The sequence below is a fragment of the Tamandua tetradactyla genome, chromosome 10, assembly GCF_023851605.1.
Source record: "Tamandua tetradactyla isolate mTamTet1 chromosome 10, mTamTet1.pri, whole genome shotgun sequence".
In the NCBI taxonomy this organism is placed as follows: Eukaryota; Metazoa; Chordata; class Mammalia; order Pilosa; family Myrmecophagidae; genus Tamandua; species Tamandua tetradactyla.
The window spans coordinates 88,334,131-88,350,234 of NC_135336.1; the positions used below are offsets into that span (position 1 = coordinate 88,334,131).

Below are 16,104 nucleotides of genomic sequence, written 5' to 3' on the forward strand. Positions count from 1 at the left end.
CTCAAGGACAGACACCAAGTATGTTAAGACTTTCTATAAAATTCTCTATTAGATTTTCTTTGATGTACTGTGAACCCCTTTCTTTGCTGACAGTCCTTACAGAGATGCTTTACCTCTAATACCTGTTGTGTTTACTCAAGACCTAGTCAGCCCTACTTTAAGTTTCCTTTGAAAGAAAACCAATAACAATAGACATTTCAGTGTTATTTAAGGACCTTATATAACCAATACATATGGTGGTACATGTCTTATAACATCAATATGATTTTACTTTTGTCTTTACTTTTTTAATACTTCTTTTATTGATCTTAAGGAAAAACAGGATCTGCTTTATGAAACTGACAACTTGAATGTTGTAGATCTACTGTATTTCAAACATATCTTTTGTACTTTACTATTAATCACATCAACTTTCTTTACCCCAGACCTCTTAGAATATAAACATTCTACATCTGCCATTTCACAAATCAACTACTACTACTGAAACAAGTCACCTTGGAGTCTTAGGATTTAGAGTTGTTAAGGGGGTGGGAGACCAACTCTTAAGATATAGTCCAGAGGTTAGCACACTTCTCCTATAAAGGACTAGATTATATTTTAGACTTTACAGGTCATTTGGTCTCTGCGATCAGAACTACTCAACTCTGCCATTCCCCTGTAGTGAGAAAGCAGCCTATGCAAACCAAGGGTGGTCATGTTCCAATGAAACACACACACACACACACACACACAAAAGGTGGTGAGCTAGATAGATGAAAAAACAGGGCATGAAGACTTAAGCGACTTTCTGTAAATTCTGCAGTTAATTTCATTAACAAAGTTGAGACAGGCTGAATCCCATGACTTTCTTCCAAACTGCCTCTACATCACTAAATACTTCTATGAAACAAACACATGAGTTTTTGATAGTAACAACACGTTTATATTTTATCATCCAACCAAGTATACAAAACATGAAACACTTAAGGAAAACATCAGGTAATTCTGGGAGTACTAATACAAATACAGCTTTCACCTATAGTAAATTAAACAATTCAATCATTTTGGTCATCATCCCAGTCTTTCTTCCCACTTGGAGGCTTGGGCCCACCAGCTGGTTTTGCCATGATGATCTATATAACAAAACAAAACCATAAAAACATGGTTATAAACTCAAATCTTTTGAATGAAGAGAAAGATCACACATTAAGTTAAAATGTTTATTAGCTTAAGATTAAGCAATCATTTCAATATAAGCAATCTGTTACATACTGCATATGAAACACTATAGCAGGAAGCTTGTTAGAGTCCTTGTTAAAATTTAAACTGAAGTTATAACTGAAAAAGTTCCCTACCTTTCTGGACAGTAACAGCAGCAATATCCACATTAGTGGTGAAGTGCATTCTACAACATGCACTTCAGTAACTCAGTAAGCGTATGTGAAAAACATTTGCATGCATCACTTGTATATATCAATCGGGCACCTGATTTGCGATTTATATATTAGGATATCTTGCCAATCACCTTTATCCCAGCTTCCTTTATGGCTGAGGAGCTTTAGGTCCACCTGCCAGTTTTGCCATTATAATCTAAAGCACACACACACACTCGGACATGCATTTATGTAAGTTCAATACTGAAATTTCCCAGTGCCTGCAAGTAACAACCATTCAAGTGGCAAGAAATATTCATTAACAAAACCCAAGCACCTACTTGCCTGTAGCTTAAATTAATAAATGAAAATACACCAGAAGGCTCTCTCTAGTTTATCTAAAAAGCATTATCTAACCCATCATTTTTTACCACCACAATCTAGCATTTTAAATTAATTGGCTTTTTCTGCATAGGAGAACATGTTTGAACCTCTAATAATACACATTTTGAATCTCAAAATTGGGCATGCAGTATTAAGGCTTCTGTGTAACATACCAAGGAGCTTGGCTTGTGTTTCAAGGAATATAAACTGAAAAATATCTTCAATGACAATAGATTCCACACTCCTTTTCAGAAGCCAATATAATTAGAACCCTAAATCTAAAATTCTTTTACTAACTGAGGTTAAAGCCCGAGTGAATTAAAGACAATTAAGTACACTTTCAGAACCAAACTGGACCTTATAAAAAAAAAATAGTTCTCTTAGTGGGCATCACTATCACCTGGAGGGACTATTGAAAACACACTGCTGGGCCTCCCTCAAAAGTTTCTGATTCAGTAAGCCTGGGAACGGAGAATTTGTATTTCTAAAACGTTCTTAGGAGATGCAGTTACTCATTTGGTGACCACACTTTCAGAACCAGCAAAATTAACTAATGCAGCCCCTAAACTACTATCCAATGCTTAAAAAGTCTGACTTGAAAATTCCTTTTTGGATATACCTACTGCACAAAATTAGGTACAACTGGCTTTTAAATATCAAAGTTCATGACAGTAATACAAATTGGTTAATTCACTCAGATAGCTTCTTCAGATGCATATTTTATGTACACAGTGTAAAGACCAAGGGCACAGAACAACCTCCTACCATAAAAACAAAACACAAGTTTGTCAGTTTTAAACCCAAATTCAAATGTGTGTATGCAACCAAGGGTTAAAGTTCAAAATGTTCCTCAGTTAAAGGATTTCTATTATCAGAATTTCTGCATATCATACTTCAGTCTATTTAGCTTCTCCTATCTATTTTAATCCCCCATTTCTATTTTTAACCATGTGCTTACTTCTAGAATAAGCATTTTCTAAAGCTTCTATTATCTATTTAAAAAATTCCAAAAACATATTCTTCTACTGAATTGTTCCTATCAGTTTATTATAAAACAGAAAAACATTTTTCCTACTAAAATGGTTGAAATTATTCAGCACAATACCACAACAAACTATGAGAAATTCCGATTTATATTTTGAAGATGAAATTGCATTGTTAAAAAATTTGACCTTTGAACTGGACATTTCTATCCTATTAATTCTGGTAGATGAACCATCAGTTTCTCCTTGGTTATTTCTAATGAGCAGAAACTATTCAGTTCCATCTCTCTAGTTATGAAAATGTTTGCCCTTATACTGAGGTGAAATCTGCTCTGCTGTAATTTCTACTAAGTGAACCTTATGCTTAATATAAAGTCTGATCTCATTTCCACTTAGGACTACTTCTTCCAAGATTAATTTTAATGAATTTACACTGTGCTTCCAACAACTACAGTTTTCTATGAAGTACTGCAGATAATTCATAGTTAATAACTACTTTTAGAATTTTGTGGAGAAAGGGATATCATTTACTAGAAAACACCTTTTAGAAAAATAATTATGAATTCTAATTCACCTCTAGATTCCAAACAGCCTTTACCACTTCTCTCTGTCCATAATTTCTCAAAAGAAGAGGTGTAAATACTACAAATTAACTACCTCTAAGATCTTTTTATTACCTTTAGCCATAATGCCTTAGCAGAAAAATTTTTAAAGGGCTAGTTCTTCTCTACTCCACAGATGATTAGAGGCTTCATTTTCCTCTCAGTTCAACATTATGCAATGTGTCTATGGTCCTTCCACATTCCATATGAATATTAGATATTAAACTTCCTCTCTAGATTATATGGTACAACTTTAACATGGCAAAGGTTTCCTTCACTGGAAGGCTCTTCATTTTAAAGTACTTGAAATGAATATATTTAAAACTATACATTTCAATGACTACAATTAAGAATTAGAACTATGCTATGTTCTAGTTCCATGAAAATATATTATGTGAACCATCTGAAAATGAGCATTTTTAAAGATCAAAATGTCATTTTTTACCCACCTGATCTACTCTAAGGACAGTGATAGCAGCATTAGTAGCCAGTTTAATAGCCCAGTATTTCCCCAGGTAAGTATCTAGAACACCAGCTTCCAACATGTCCTTTACAGCAGGAACTTCAGCCTGTCAACATAAAAAATTTTCATTCATTTATTTAAAATTACTTTATGTGGAAAGGTTTACGGTCAATAAAAGGAGCCAAAAAACAGAAGGAAAACTAAATTCTTAGATAGACTTCATAAAATTGTTAAGTAAATCACATCAAAACACCGTTCTCACTGATTCTCCTTTTGATTAAATTTACTGTTTCAATTTTGGATTTTTTATGCAAAAAAAATTGTTCATAGTATTGCTTCTTAAATACCTCGATATCTAATCCAACATTTTTATTTCCTTCTTGATGTACTGCATAAAGTTTAGATATTACTTCATTGGCCTTAACACCAGAATTTTCTGCCAGTGCCCGGGGAATAGCTTCAAATGCCTCAGCAAACTTCTTAATAGCATACTGTTCAAGTCCAGGACATGCCTAAAACAAAAATGCCTTTATTGTATTTTATTCAAGCAATGGAAATGAAATCAAGTAATACAGAAAAAGCTATACCTACCTCTCCATATGATGTGATCTGCTTGGCCAATTCAATTTCTGTTGCCCCACCTCCAGGTACAAGGCGTTTATCCTATAATAAATAGCACCCCCCCAAAAAAATTAGTTTGCAGTTTTCTCATCTTTTCAGATTCCATTACTCTACCACACTAGTTTTTTTAAAGTAGGCATTATTACTCAAATTCTAATTACAAATTTTATAAAAATTGAGTGACTTAAGCAAAACTATCTTACTATAACTTACAGAGCTGTTAACACGTATAGTGGTTTAGCAATTGAAGGCACATTATAATTGTAAACAACCTTAAACCATTCCTTGAAACAATTTAAAAATACTTCTTGCCTTGCTGTTTTACTTTGAATAATCATTTAAGAAAGCTACCATATTCAACAGGAAATGTGTCACACAAGTCTCAAGTAGATAAGGAGTTTTTACATATATATATATATGAATAAGCTGTTCATCTTGTAGTTTTCATGTTTAGGAGTTGGCCAACTATTTTAATATATTAATCAATTACTGAAGAAGATAACTGCTAATTACTGACCCTTGTGAGAACTTTGAAAGTATTAACACCATCATCCACAGCCCTTTCTATATCATCCATCAGATTGTCTGTAGAGCCTCGAAGTACTATAGTAGAAATGGCACCATCTTCCTTTTCTGTTAATAAAGTAAATGTACTTGGAGATTAAATAAAATAAACATCCCACATTTACAGAAATACATCATACCATGATACATACCATGCTTAAAAACAACCACCTGTGTGTCTCCAACTTCTGAGAGAGAAACACTGTCACAATGGCCCATTTCTTCCAGGACAGGAGGAGTCTGGAAAAGATGACTTGTAATAAAAAATAATTCAACTATGTTCAACCATCTTTTAATGCTTTCCAAAATACATACCAATCTAGGAAGAGCTGTAGCACCAACTGTTTTACACAGTCTTCTGAGATCCCACTTTGAGTTCAGCCTTAATAAAGCAAAAAAAAAGACTTGGTAGTTTTGATCTGGTAGCATAATAAAATACAGATTAAATAGGAAACTGTAACTCTGAAGGCACAAGCCCAGAACATGACATCTGGATTGCACTGTGCACTGAGATGGAGAAGATAATTACTCAACTTGTCAATAAGCCCAGCTCGCTATCAGCAATACATGTTAAGGTAGCACTGCAGGCTTTAATGGCATTATTCTAGAATTAGGAGAGTTGAAGTCACTTTAGGATGTGAAGGGTGTAGTTTTAAATCACCAGGGAAGCCCTTACAGAATCCAGCACTATACAGAAGCTTTTGCTTTGCCTTTTTTTTGTGCAATTACGTATTCTATGAGGATGAAAACAGTGATTTTCTTTGCATGTTGGATTAGGTTCTACGGTGGATGTAGAGATGGGTACAGGCAGACAAATAGTCTATAGTGCTCCATAAATATGTTCATGAATTAAAGGAGTGTTCTTGACCCTACTAGGTTGTGTCTGGTCTCAAAAACAAACTGTTCCTTTTGCCTGGAATGCTTTTCTCTCTCCTTCAACATACATCTGTTGACTGATGCTTTGACTATCATTTTAACTACGAGTTTCCTCAGGGGTGTTTCCCTTTGCCATATGATCTAATCCTTACACTTGCCTTTTCTTTTTTGCTGTTGTTGTTGCACATGTTTTTTGGTTTTTTTTCTTTTTAAATTATTTTTATGGTACACAATAAACAAACATACATTCTTGACATACAAACATTCTATACATGGTGTACAATCACTGGCTCAAAATATCACATAATTGTGCATTCATCACCATGATCTTTTTTTTGAACACCTGCATCTCTCCAGCAAAAGAAACAAAAAAGGAAAAGAAAAAACTCATACATGCCATACCCCTTACTCCTCCCTCTCATTAACCAATAGTATTTCAATCTACTCAATTTAACTTTATTTCCCCGTTATTTGCTTTTCATCCTTATTTTTTACTAATCTGTCTACATCATAGATAAAAGGAGCATCAGACACAAGATTTTCACAATCAGCCACACTGCAAAACCTGTATCATTATACAGTCATCTTCAAAAAACATATACTTGCCCTTTCTTAGTCCTTACAGTGTGTTGCATTTATATGTTCAGAACCAAAAACTATTTATAATAAAGGATAATAGACTTCAGCTATTACCTCACCAACATGATATTATATTTATTTGCATAATGAAGAGCCATGTCTGCTACTTTGCCACCTGTTACTATGACATTTGCACCGGTATCAGCGATAGCTTTCACTTGTACATCCATGAGATTTTCTTCCCCTTTGCTAAAATTCATCAATTCTTCAGCAGACTTTATCAATACCGTTCCCTGTCGAAACAAACAAGTGTTCTCTTTAAAACCATTTTATCACTGCATTCAGAGTCATAGGATAACATTGAAACATTTTACTAAATAACCAAAAAATATGAGAAAACATGAAGACAAATAGACATACATTATGAAGCAGAACAGAAAATCCATATGAAATTAATAGAACCTCTTCAACTGCTCCTAGACACCCCCCTTTCTGCCCCCCAAACCAGGTGTGTGGGCTCTTCTCTGAAGCCACGTTGGTGGAAAAATGGAAGATGTACTGCTTTGATAGATACGCTCAACAGGTAGTAATTGGTATTTTTGTCTTTGATAAAGGTTAATGCAATCACTACCAACAAATGCTGTGGTTCTCAAACTTTTTCAAAAATATGGGCTCAATTAGGAACATCCTCTTCACTCTCATAAAGAAAACTGTTAATCCACCAACAACTCAGATTTTGAGATTCTAGGTAAGAAATCTTATCTAGCAGTGACATAAACTTCATTACAAAATTTTAAAAACAGACATCAATTTTAAATTCATATTTTTTTTCAGAATGCTATACAATTTAAAGAGCACTTGGAAAAACATTACTTTTTATAAAGGAACACTGCAAATACTCATACTGTTTTCTGTGAGCATTTGGCTTGCTGAATGTATAGGCTCAACTGGATGTCAAAGTTTGTAGTACTGGAACATAAATAATACTATCACTATCTAATGTTTCAAGTTTAGTCTTTTTGTGACCTTAAAAATTCAAGGAGTAAAAAAAGAAAAAAAAAATTCAAGGAATATAAATCTGACTTAAAAAATCGAGATGAACCTACAGTTTTCAATAATTATGGGGTATTCACCAGATAAGAGCATACTTTAATCTCAGAATTTTAGATTCATACAACATTAATCTGAAAAGAGCAATCTCAACTTATTTTTGATTTTAAGGTTTTGAGTTCTACATACCTTAGTTTCTGTTATCATGCCATCAAAAGGACAAGAGTACACTGCTATTTTTGCATCTTTGACAGATGTTACATTGCCTTCAGTTTCTTTCTTAAAAACCATGCCATGTAATACTGAAGAGGAATTGATACCAGAGCCCTAAAAATATCAAAATTATTGAACATGATCTCATGAAAATACCAGGAAGGCTAACTTGTTGATTCTGCATATACCAAAAAAAGCCTTTTCTAAAATAAGGTAGTACAGAAGGCGGTAACTTGTGGGGTGTAAAGGTTGGATTGGTGGGCATAAGAGTACACTATTGTGAGAATAAGCCACTTTTATGGAAGACATCTCTCAGTGTACTGGGAGGAACCTAAAGTAGAAAACAGCTGTGCTGAACCATTCACTCACTCATTCAGCAAGTACATGGTGCCCAAATACCAGGCACAGCTATTAGTTTCTTTTGTTATGCATGTATATACAGAGGATGGGAGACTAAGAGTAAATATAAACGTAACGTAGGTATTCATTATCTAAGCTATACTCAACTGCATTAACAATCAGTATGCCAATGTGCAAAAAAATTTTCAATTGTAGATTTTATTGTATTAAGCACAAAGTTTTATCAAAAAATGCTCTTTATTTCAATATTAACGTGGACTTTATTGTTGTATAGCAACAGGACAACCCCCTGCCTACTCAAAGTTGCTATTAATCTCATTTTATTATAATTCATATATATGTGAAAAAATGCAAAAATTATTATTTTGTTTATGCACTGTTTTCAACCTGCAAGCTTCATGGAAAAATGACTTCAGAAGGGGAAAAACTGTCAATATCCTTTTAAATTTAAAGGTAATATATTACAACCTAGTAATTACAAAAGATTATAAAGTAAAGCCTTAAGAGGCATCAACTCATAAGTGTCTAAAACATGAAGTAAAATTTAATTAGATACAAATTTACTGTAAAACATTAATGCCCTAACTAAATAATACATTTTCTCAACTTACCAGAATTTTGCAAACTCTAATGTTATCAACGTTGAAATGACCGGAATCAGGAAAAATTGATACTGTTAATAAAATGAGACACATCAAAAGATATTCTGGAATAGAGAAAATGCTCTTAATCACATTAAAGACATTTTTATCTTGGACCTCTTCATTTACTTATATTTACTCACCACATGCCTGAGCAATAAGCTTGGCCAGAAACACTTCATTACCATACTGTTTACTCATTATGGAAGTATGAAGTAGAGATGACACTTCATCAACATCTCGAAGGTTTTTTGCAGAACAACATACCAAATCCGGAAGAATCTCATGTGCTTTTTTGCAGGCTATTTCATAACCTTCTATCACCTAAAATGCAAAATAACAAAAACAGTCAAAGGAACCATTCTTCTTCAAAAGAAATGATCCTGACGTGACCTCAAGTGGCTTATTCTGGTAACTCAATAAATATGGACATTTATTTTCAAAATATAACGACAAAGCAGATTTCCAGAATAACACTGATGGCAGCAAGTGTAAGCTTTGGTCACAGCCTGAATTTTAATCCTAACTGCAGCACTTACTAACTGCAAGATGATTATTTTAACTTAAGTGTCACTTTCTTTACCTAAAATAAAACGGGGCTCATTTTAATAAGCCTCACTCACAGGGCTCTCGTGAGGATAAAATGAGATGATGCAAATGACACACACATATTACAATGTCTGACAGAGTAAATGCTCAATGTTAGCTATTATTATGATAATGGTTTTTAAATTTTAAGGACTAAGTGCATATAGGCAAAATTCAATAGGAGAAAACTGTAAAATTAACACTCACCTCTGAAACTGACAGGCCAATCCTCAAAAGCTCTTCAGCCAATTCCAGAAGAGCTCCAGCAAACACCAGAACAAAATTTGTGCCATCTCCTACCTCTTGCTCTTGCATGTGAGAGGCCATTACGATCATTTTTGCAGCAGGATGCTGCACCTGGTACAAGGGATTTGAATTTAAATATCAAATTAAAACATTTTAACCATAAAGCAATATAAAACCATTTTTTCATTTCTTCTAAAATTAATATACTCCAATTTCCCTGTGGGCCAGGTAACTCCATTTGCACTTTTTTTCCCACAGGGCAAAAAAAAGGAAATTCCTCTCTAAGTGAAAACAATTTCAAAGTGACCTTTTTTTGATGTTCAGTCATCTAATATATACACTTCCACATTAAGGTTCAGCCCATCATTATATAAACATTTAATTTAAAAACAAAGTAATGCTGACCATGAACCCCGGGCATTTTAAAAAAAAAGGCTGCAGCAGAATATAGACATCACTTTCTTTGTGCTCTGGAGCCTCAATTTCTATTTTACTATATGCGTGATTCTTGCTATGAGGGGCATCTTATGGTAAAAAAAATAATAACAAAATAAAATGGAAGCATAAAATTTTTCTTTAATTAAAGTATTAAAACTGTAAGTGGATTTTATTTTTAGGAATCACTTTCAGATAATTATAATAATTTACAGAAACAAGCAAGGAATAACACCTGATGGTACATAAACTATAAAAAGTCTGTGATAATAGTATCTCCATTATAATTTTGTATTTTATTCTCTCCACTATAATTTAAGAACTCCTGAGATAATCACTGTACATTATTCACATTCACAATGACAAGTCCCTCCACAAATTTCTGTACAGTTAAATTTTATAAACTATATTGTTATGTAAGAAATTTAGAGAAATGTTGTAGCCGGATGAGGAATGGCTCTCTATGTGGGTTCATGTGCGAGAACTTCCTCATTACCCTGCTGGTGCTATCTATTCTACAGATTCAGTATCATCAAAAGTACATGAAGAATGCAAAATCCCACCAAGTGACTGTTTGTAATTTTACAAAGCCAAACAAATGGTTTGATTTTTTTTTTCTTTAACCACTGTCTTAAATAACAGCTGTTTTATATTATGGAGTAAGTCACTTCAATGTCATTCTGCAAAATGAGATCTGATTATTAGCAAATATATTTTTATTACAAACAATCCCTCTATAAATTACTTAAAGACTTTATTTTAAACTTTTTTGTAACAAATAAAAAGCACTAATTTTCCCATTTTAACCACATGCAAGTGTACAGTTCACCAGTATAACTGCATTTATGATATTGCACTACCACTGCTGATATCTGTTACTTAGCTTTTTCATCAGGAGGTTTTTTATTTGAGTGGCTCACATTTAAAATCTTTTTTAAAAAATAACTTACTTCTAACTCTCTTAAAATAGTTGCTGCATCATTCGTCACAAACAGCTTCTCCAGGTGGTTGATAACCATTTTGTTCATTCCTCAAAAATAGTTATAAAAAAAAAAAAGAAAAGAAAAACTCATTATTTGGTTCCTTCCCCAAATACCCAGGAGAACCTAGAAATGTACATTTGTGCTCATCCTTTATATAGCCTTGTAAGAACTCAATACATACTATCTACTAAGACTGTTTCACAGCCATATGACCATGTGGCCTGTAATTGTCCTTCCTTTCTGATCCCCTATAATACCTACTGGGGGAATGACAATTCTTGTCACAGTTTTGCTTATTTCTCTCTCTTTTAAAAAACAACTACCTTTTCTCAACATTACAAGGTCCTGGAGAACAGAAGCTCTGCCCTATTATACTTATTTTCCACTTGGGAAATGCCTGACATGCAACAAGTGTTCAATAAATAAACTGTATTAATGTATACAGAGACCAAAAAAATATGTTCGGTTTTATGATGATTAACCTGTATCAAATTCACTTAGTGGTAAGAGGAAGAAAGAGGACTTTATCCCTTAAACTATGTCACTTTAAATAAGACTACTCAGAGTTTGTCACAATGAACATTAGGTACTATTTCAATGGTGAAAGTACCATAAATTTTCTATCCTCTCAACAGGATAAAAAAAGTAACATTTTGATTTCTATTTTTCTAAAGAGATCTGAGATGGTGACTGAAAACTGTAAACACTGTATTGGTACCACTGAATTCTGAAGTAACTTTAAAAACCATATTGTTAAAATAGCTCAATTTAAACATAATACCCAGAGAATAAGTTTAAAAGAAGAGCAGGCAGACAAAATTCTAGGACCGTAGCTTTTAAACATGAATTTAGAGATTACCATTTGGTCCATATGCCGTACGAGTGGTCTGGGCAAGTTCCTTGCAAGCCTGTATGTTTCTGTACACCGCTTCTTCCAATCCTGAAAAATGCTATACAAGAGCATTTTTAATAAGAAAGGACAATGAAACACAAGAATTTTTAAATACAAGATATCTTTGCTTTTATCTTATAGTACAGAACCAGTATGACTTAGGAATTTGGCATACGGGGTCTGGTGTCTGACTGGCTAACTGCAAATTCTAGCTTTCTGGCTAGTAACTGGGCAATTTTCCTGACACTCCTTCATCTGCAAAAGGAGGGAAATAATAGTACTCACCTCACAGGACTGTTAAGACAATCAAACAAAACTCAGGCATGTGAAGCACAGTGTTTGGTATTCATAAATGATTCACAGATTTTGTAGATATCATAGGGTCTTTAACCTCCGTAAGTTGTGAAAAGGTAACATAGGTAAGACTGATCACAGAAGGCATATGAGGTATTTCAGGTAGAACACCTTTTCAGAATTTATTAATATTTTCTAAGTAAAACTTGAAATGTGGTATATTTTTCTATAATATCGTATTAAAGCCTGGGCTTTGCAAATAGCACATCTGTGTTCTTTAGGAATCTCCACTTACAAACGAAATGAAACTAAAGTATCTGCTTCCAAACACTTAGGAACTAACATACATAGACTTTGAATGTGGTTGAACTGCCACACAATTCCAATAGGCACACATTAAAAAAATTGCCAAATCGCTCACAACACAAAAATCCTATTTTACTTTGGACTTTTTTAGAGTTGGATTGGGCCTCCAGATTGTCACTCAGCACTGAGCTAAGAGTTCTTCCCTGATTTAATTGTACATACCCTTAATCCTTTCTTTTTTGAGGCAATTTGTGTTACTATCATTATCTACTACAGTACTGTTTATTTCCTTCACATCATTATTTTAAATTATTTAATCATTATTTCTGCCTCAGAAGAATATAAACTCTAAGACCTGGAACTTCTGTCTTTTATCACAGTCCCTTCAGTGCCTGAATGAATACCTCACATAAAATGCTCTGTGGAAACGTCTAGCATATGAATGACTCTTAAATAATGCATTGAGATATATAATTTTTCCAAACCGATATTAATGGGAAAAAATTAATAGGAAGGTATGAGGATGTTCAGCATGACTCATTTTCTTTTTTAGTAGAGCAGTATAACTTTTAGTAAAGATAGCTTACCACAATTCTACGTTAAAGCCTCATATTTATTTAGCATATTCAAATTATTCCTAAAGTGCACCCTGCAAATAAGATCCTGGCTCCCTAATACTGTTAGTACACTTCTCCTCCCTTAAAATTTCAACTATACTGATCTATTTAATTCAACCCAGGAATATGGAGATAGAACACCACTATGTGCAACTCAAGAGACACAAATCTGACAGTAATGCAATGATATATATTCTAAAGTTCTGCTCCTGATGCTACAATCAAGACCTGGTCATAAAACAATATAATTTTATTTGAGTCTTGGTATCACTTATTCTGTGGGTTACAAGGCAGAACTCAAATGTACCGTCTTCTGATCCAATCTCTTCCATTTAGTGAAAAGGAAAGCAAGACCAAGTTTTACGGCAAGCCTGCGAAAGGAAACCGGAACCAGAACCAATCTGGACTGCAAAAAGTACCTGTCCTACAAAAATGCACTGCTTCAGAGAGTCTTCCGTTTTTAAATTGGAAAGAGACAACCAAGAATTCGTTCTTGTATCTCTGCTCTCTTGTGGATCGCTTCGTCCTTGTCCTTTCCCATCCTATAATCTGTGACACTATTGCAAGAATCGTAATGAATCGGCTTTCAAAGCAATTACACTTCTATTATTCGACTTCACCCTCACGTGACCTTTAAAAAGGGTGGTGAGCCTAATCAGCCGCATTTTTGCGGCTGGAAAGTGCATGAATGGCTTTACACTCGCTCGGCTAGGAAGTGTAAAGCGCGAATCCCGCAGCTTTGCCCTTCATCAGCTCCCTCTGCCATCTCTACCCTTCCCGGCGTCAGGGAATAACGGAAATATCTGCAGGCCTCGGCGGCCGAGCCCTCCAGAGCCCACCTCCCCTTCTGGAATCTTCTCCCCGCCCGCAGCGCCGGTGGAGCATGCCAGGCCGTTAGTGAGCCTTTCTCCTTCGATGCGGCCGCCGCAACACTTCACCGATTCTCCCACCTCATTCCCCTCTTCCATCCCTTACTTTCGCTCCTTCCTTGAGCATCTGGGCAAAGCCCGGGGCCTTGGGAACGTGAAGCGCCATGGCCAGCCTGCAAAGAACCAGCACACGCGCTCGCTCGGCAGATCCCGGAGAAAGCAAGACTCTCGCGCAGCCTTCTGGGAAAGCTGCGTACTACGACCTCACGCTCCTCCTCCCACTCCAGCAGAGTCCGCCCCTTCCCCCTAACATCTACCTTCGTCGCTTGTTCTGAGGTCTCGCGATAACAAAAGCAGCATCCATAGCCAGAGCTAAGCAGACGATTCTCGTTTAGATCGATCGATCCGGCCCAACGCTCGGCGCGCTTTACGCCTTTCAGTCGACGCATGCGCAAGCGTCCAAGCCGGTTTGCTTGGCGGAGATTCGCTCCTTGGTGATGTCACTGTCGAGATTCCATGGAGATGTTTGATTTTTGTCTTTTGTGATCTGGGAACCGCACCTCCTAAATTTAATTTCTACGTAATCTGCCAGATCCAGTCACCAACATTAGGGCGGGTGTACGTTTTCTTCCCGAGACATAGTACTTGCCATTTTCCTTCCAGAACGGGAGTCGAACGTCTCCTCTGTCATGTGGACTGTGGGAAGTGCTAAGGATGTGAAGCTGATAATTAATATCAATAAGAATAGCTACGTACTGAGTGGATATGTCAGTCACTATCAACCAGTGAAGGAGAATAACTGTGCATTGAATGGGAGTTAGGACTTTTTGAGCTGAATGAAAGTTCCTTATTTTAAATTTTGGATTAGTTGTTCCGATGCCTACCTGTGACTAGTCATGACTACTGATTAGATTATGGAGATGAGAAAAGTCAATTCGGGTGAGACATTTTATATTGATGATACCTTCCTTACATATCTTGAGATTGATGAAGTCTTATCTTCCGTTGGCTTGAGAGAGGAGTTTTCCTTCAACCCTTATGAATGGATTGTTGGTAAATGAAAACCATGTTTATTACTTCTTTTGGTAAAATTCAGAGTAATTGTTCTCCTGATGAATGTGGTAGACTCTCACACCGTATGCAGTCCTGCACTTAAGAGGCGAAGGAGCTGAAATATATTTTCCAGAGTCCCTTTTAGCTATGGTTTTGGATACAAATAAGTGTCCACCAATTAGGTATACTCAGATAAAGGTTGGAAGATGGCAGGGAGACAAAGTCCATTTTCATGTTACTTTGTCATTTCTGCTGGCAAGCAAAGTCATGAGACAATGCACTTTTTTTTTTTTTTTTTTTTTTTTTTTTGCGTTATGCTAGGAGTTGCTCACCAGCTTTGCACATGTGGAAGGGCAGCTGTGAAGATGGCAACCATTTCTTTTTTTTAAGTTTTTTTTTTAATGTAATAGTATTGAGATATATTCACATGCCATGCAATACATCAAAGTATACAATCAGTGACTCATAGTATCATCACACAGTTATGCATTCTTCACCATGATCATTTTTAGAACATTTACATTACTCTAGAAAAAGGAAATCCCAAACATCCTGTACCCTGTACCCTTCTCTCTTATTGACCACCAGTATTGCAGTCTACCCACTTGTAAGACTTAAACAGAGTAAGGTTAGCTAAGACAGTGTGGTATTGTAAAAACAAAATATTCAGAAGTAGATCCATACAAATATGGTCAACTGGCTTTTTTTCCCCTTCAATATAATTATATAACCATTATTAAAGATCAGGGCTACTAGATTACAGTTCAGCAACTTCAGGTATTTCCTCTGGCTATTCTAACACACTGGGCACTAAAAAGAAATATCTATATGATGAGTCAGTGATCACAGTCATTTGTTAAATCCTAATTTCAAAACTATACCTCTTGCCTCTCATTTGATCTTTCTCTTAATCTTCAGGGATATCTGGGCAATGACCATTTTAGCTTCATGCTGGAAATGGGTTTTGACCTTATGGGGTAGGGGTATGAAACTGGTTGATGTTCTTGCAGAGAATGGTACCTCTAAGCTTCAGGACCCATCTGACCTAGGATTAATCTGGAGGCCTTAAGTTTCCCCCCAAAAAAGAAACTTAACAAGAGAAACTTTTATACAAACTAGATAGCACCAAGGGC

The 16,104-nt window shown here is 35.3% G+C and overlaps 1 protein-coding gene across 1 annotated transcript; it reads right to left on the reverse strand.

Moving 5' to 3' along the window:
* Positions 1–899: 899 nt before the first annotated feature.
* On the reverse strand, positions 900–14,185 carry CCT8 (chaperonin containing TCP1 subunit 8). The gene is made up of 15 exons (XM_077118793.1): positions 14,025–14,185; positions 11,800–11,890; positions 10,908–10,987; positions 9,484–9,633; positions 8,832–9,012; positions 8,659–8,720; positions 7,664–7,801; positions 6,539–6,717; positions 5,285–5,351; positions 5,122–5,209; positions 4,923–5,038; positions 4,376–4,447; positions 4,132–4,296; positions 3,771–3,890; positions 900–1,112 (listed from the first exon to the last, which is right to left on the reverse strand). The coding sequence occupies exons 1-15, from the start codon at positions 14,082–14,084 to the stop codon at positions 1,035–1,037; spliced, it is 1,647 nt and encodes a 548-aa protein (XP_076974908.1). The 5' UTR covers positions 14,085–14,185; the 3' UTR covers positions 900–1,034.
* Positions 14,186–16,104: the final 1,919 nt, after the last annotated feature.

Excerpts from the sequence above, each read along its gene's own strand:
- CCT8 (XM_077118793.1), bottom strand. The coding sequence starts at position 14,084 with ATGGCGCTTCACGTTCCCAAGGCCCCGGGCTTTGCCCAGATGCTCAAG. Across the intron at positions 10,988-11,799 it reads TACGGCATATGGACCAAATG|GAATGAACAAAATGGTTATC; the intron begins GTAATCTCTAAA and ends ACTATTTTTGAG. Across the intron at positions 3,891-4,131 it reads ATGTTGGATTAGATATCGAG|GCTGAAGTTCCTGCTGTAAA; the intron begins GTATTTAAGAAG and ends TTATGTTGACAG.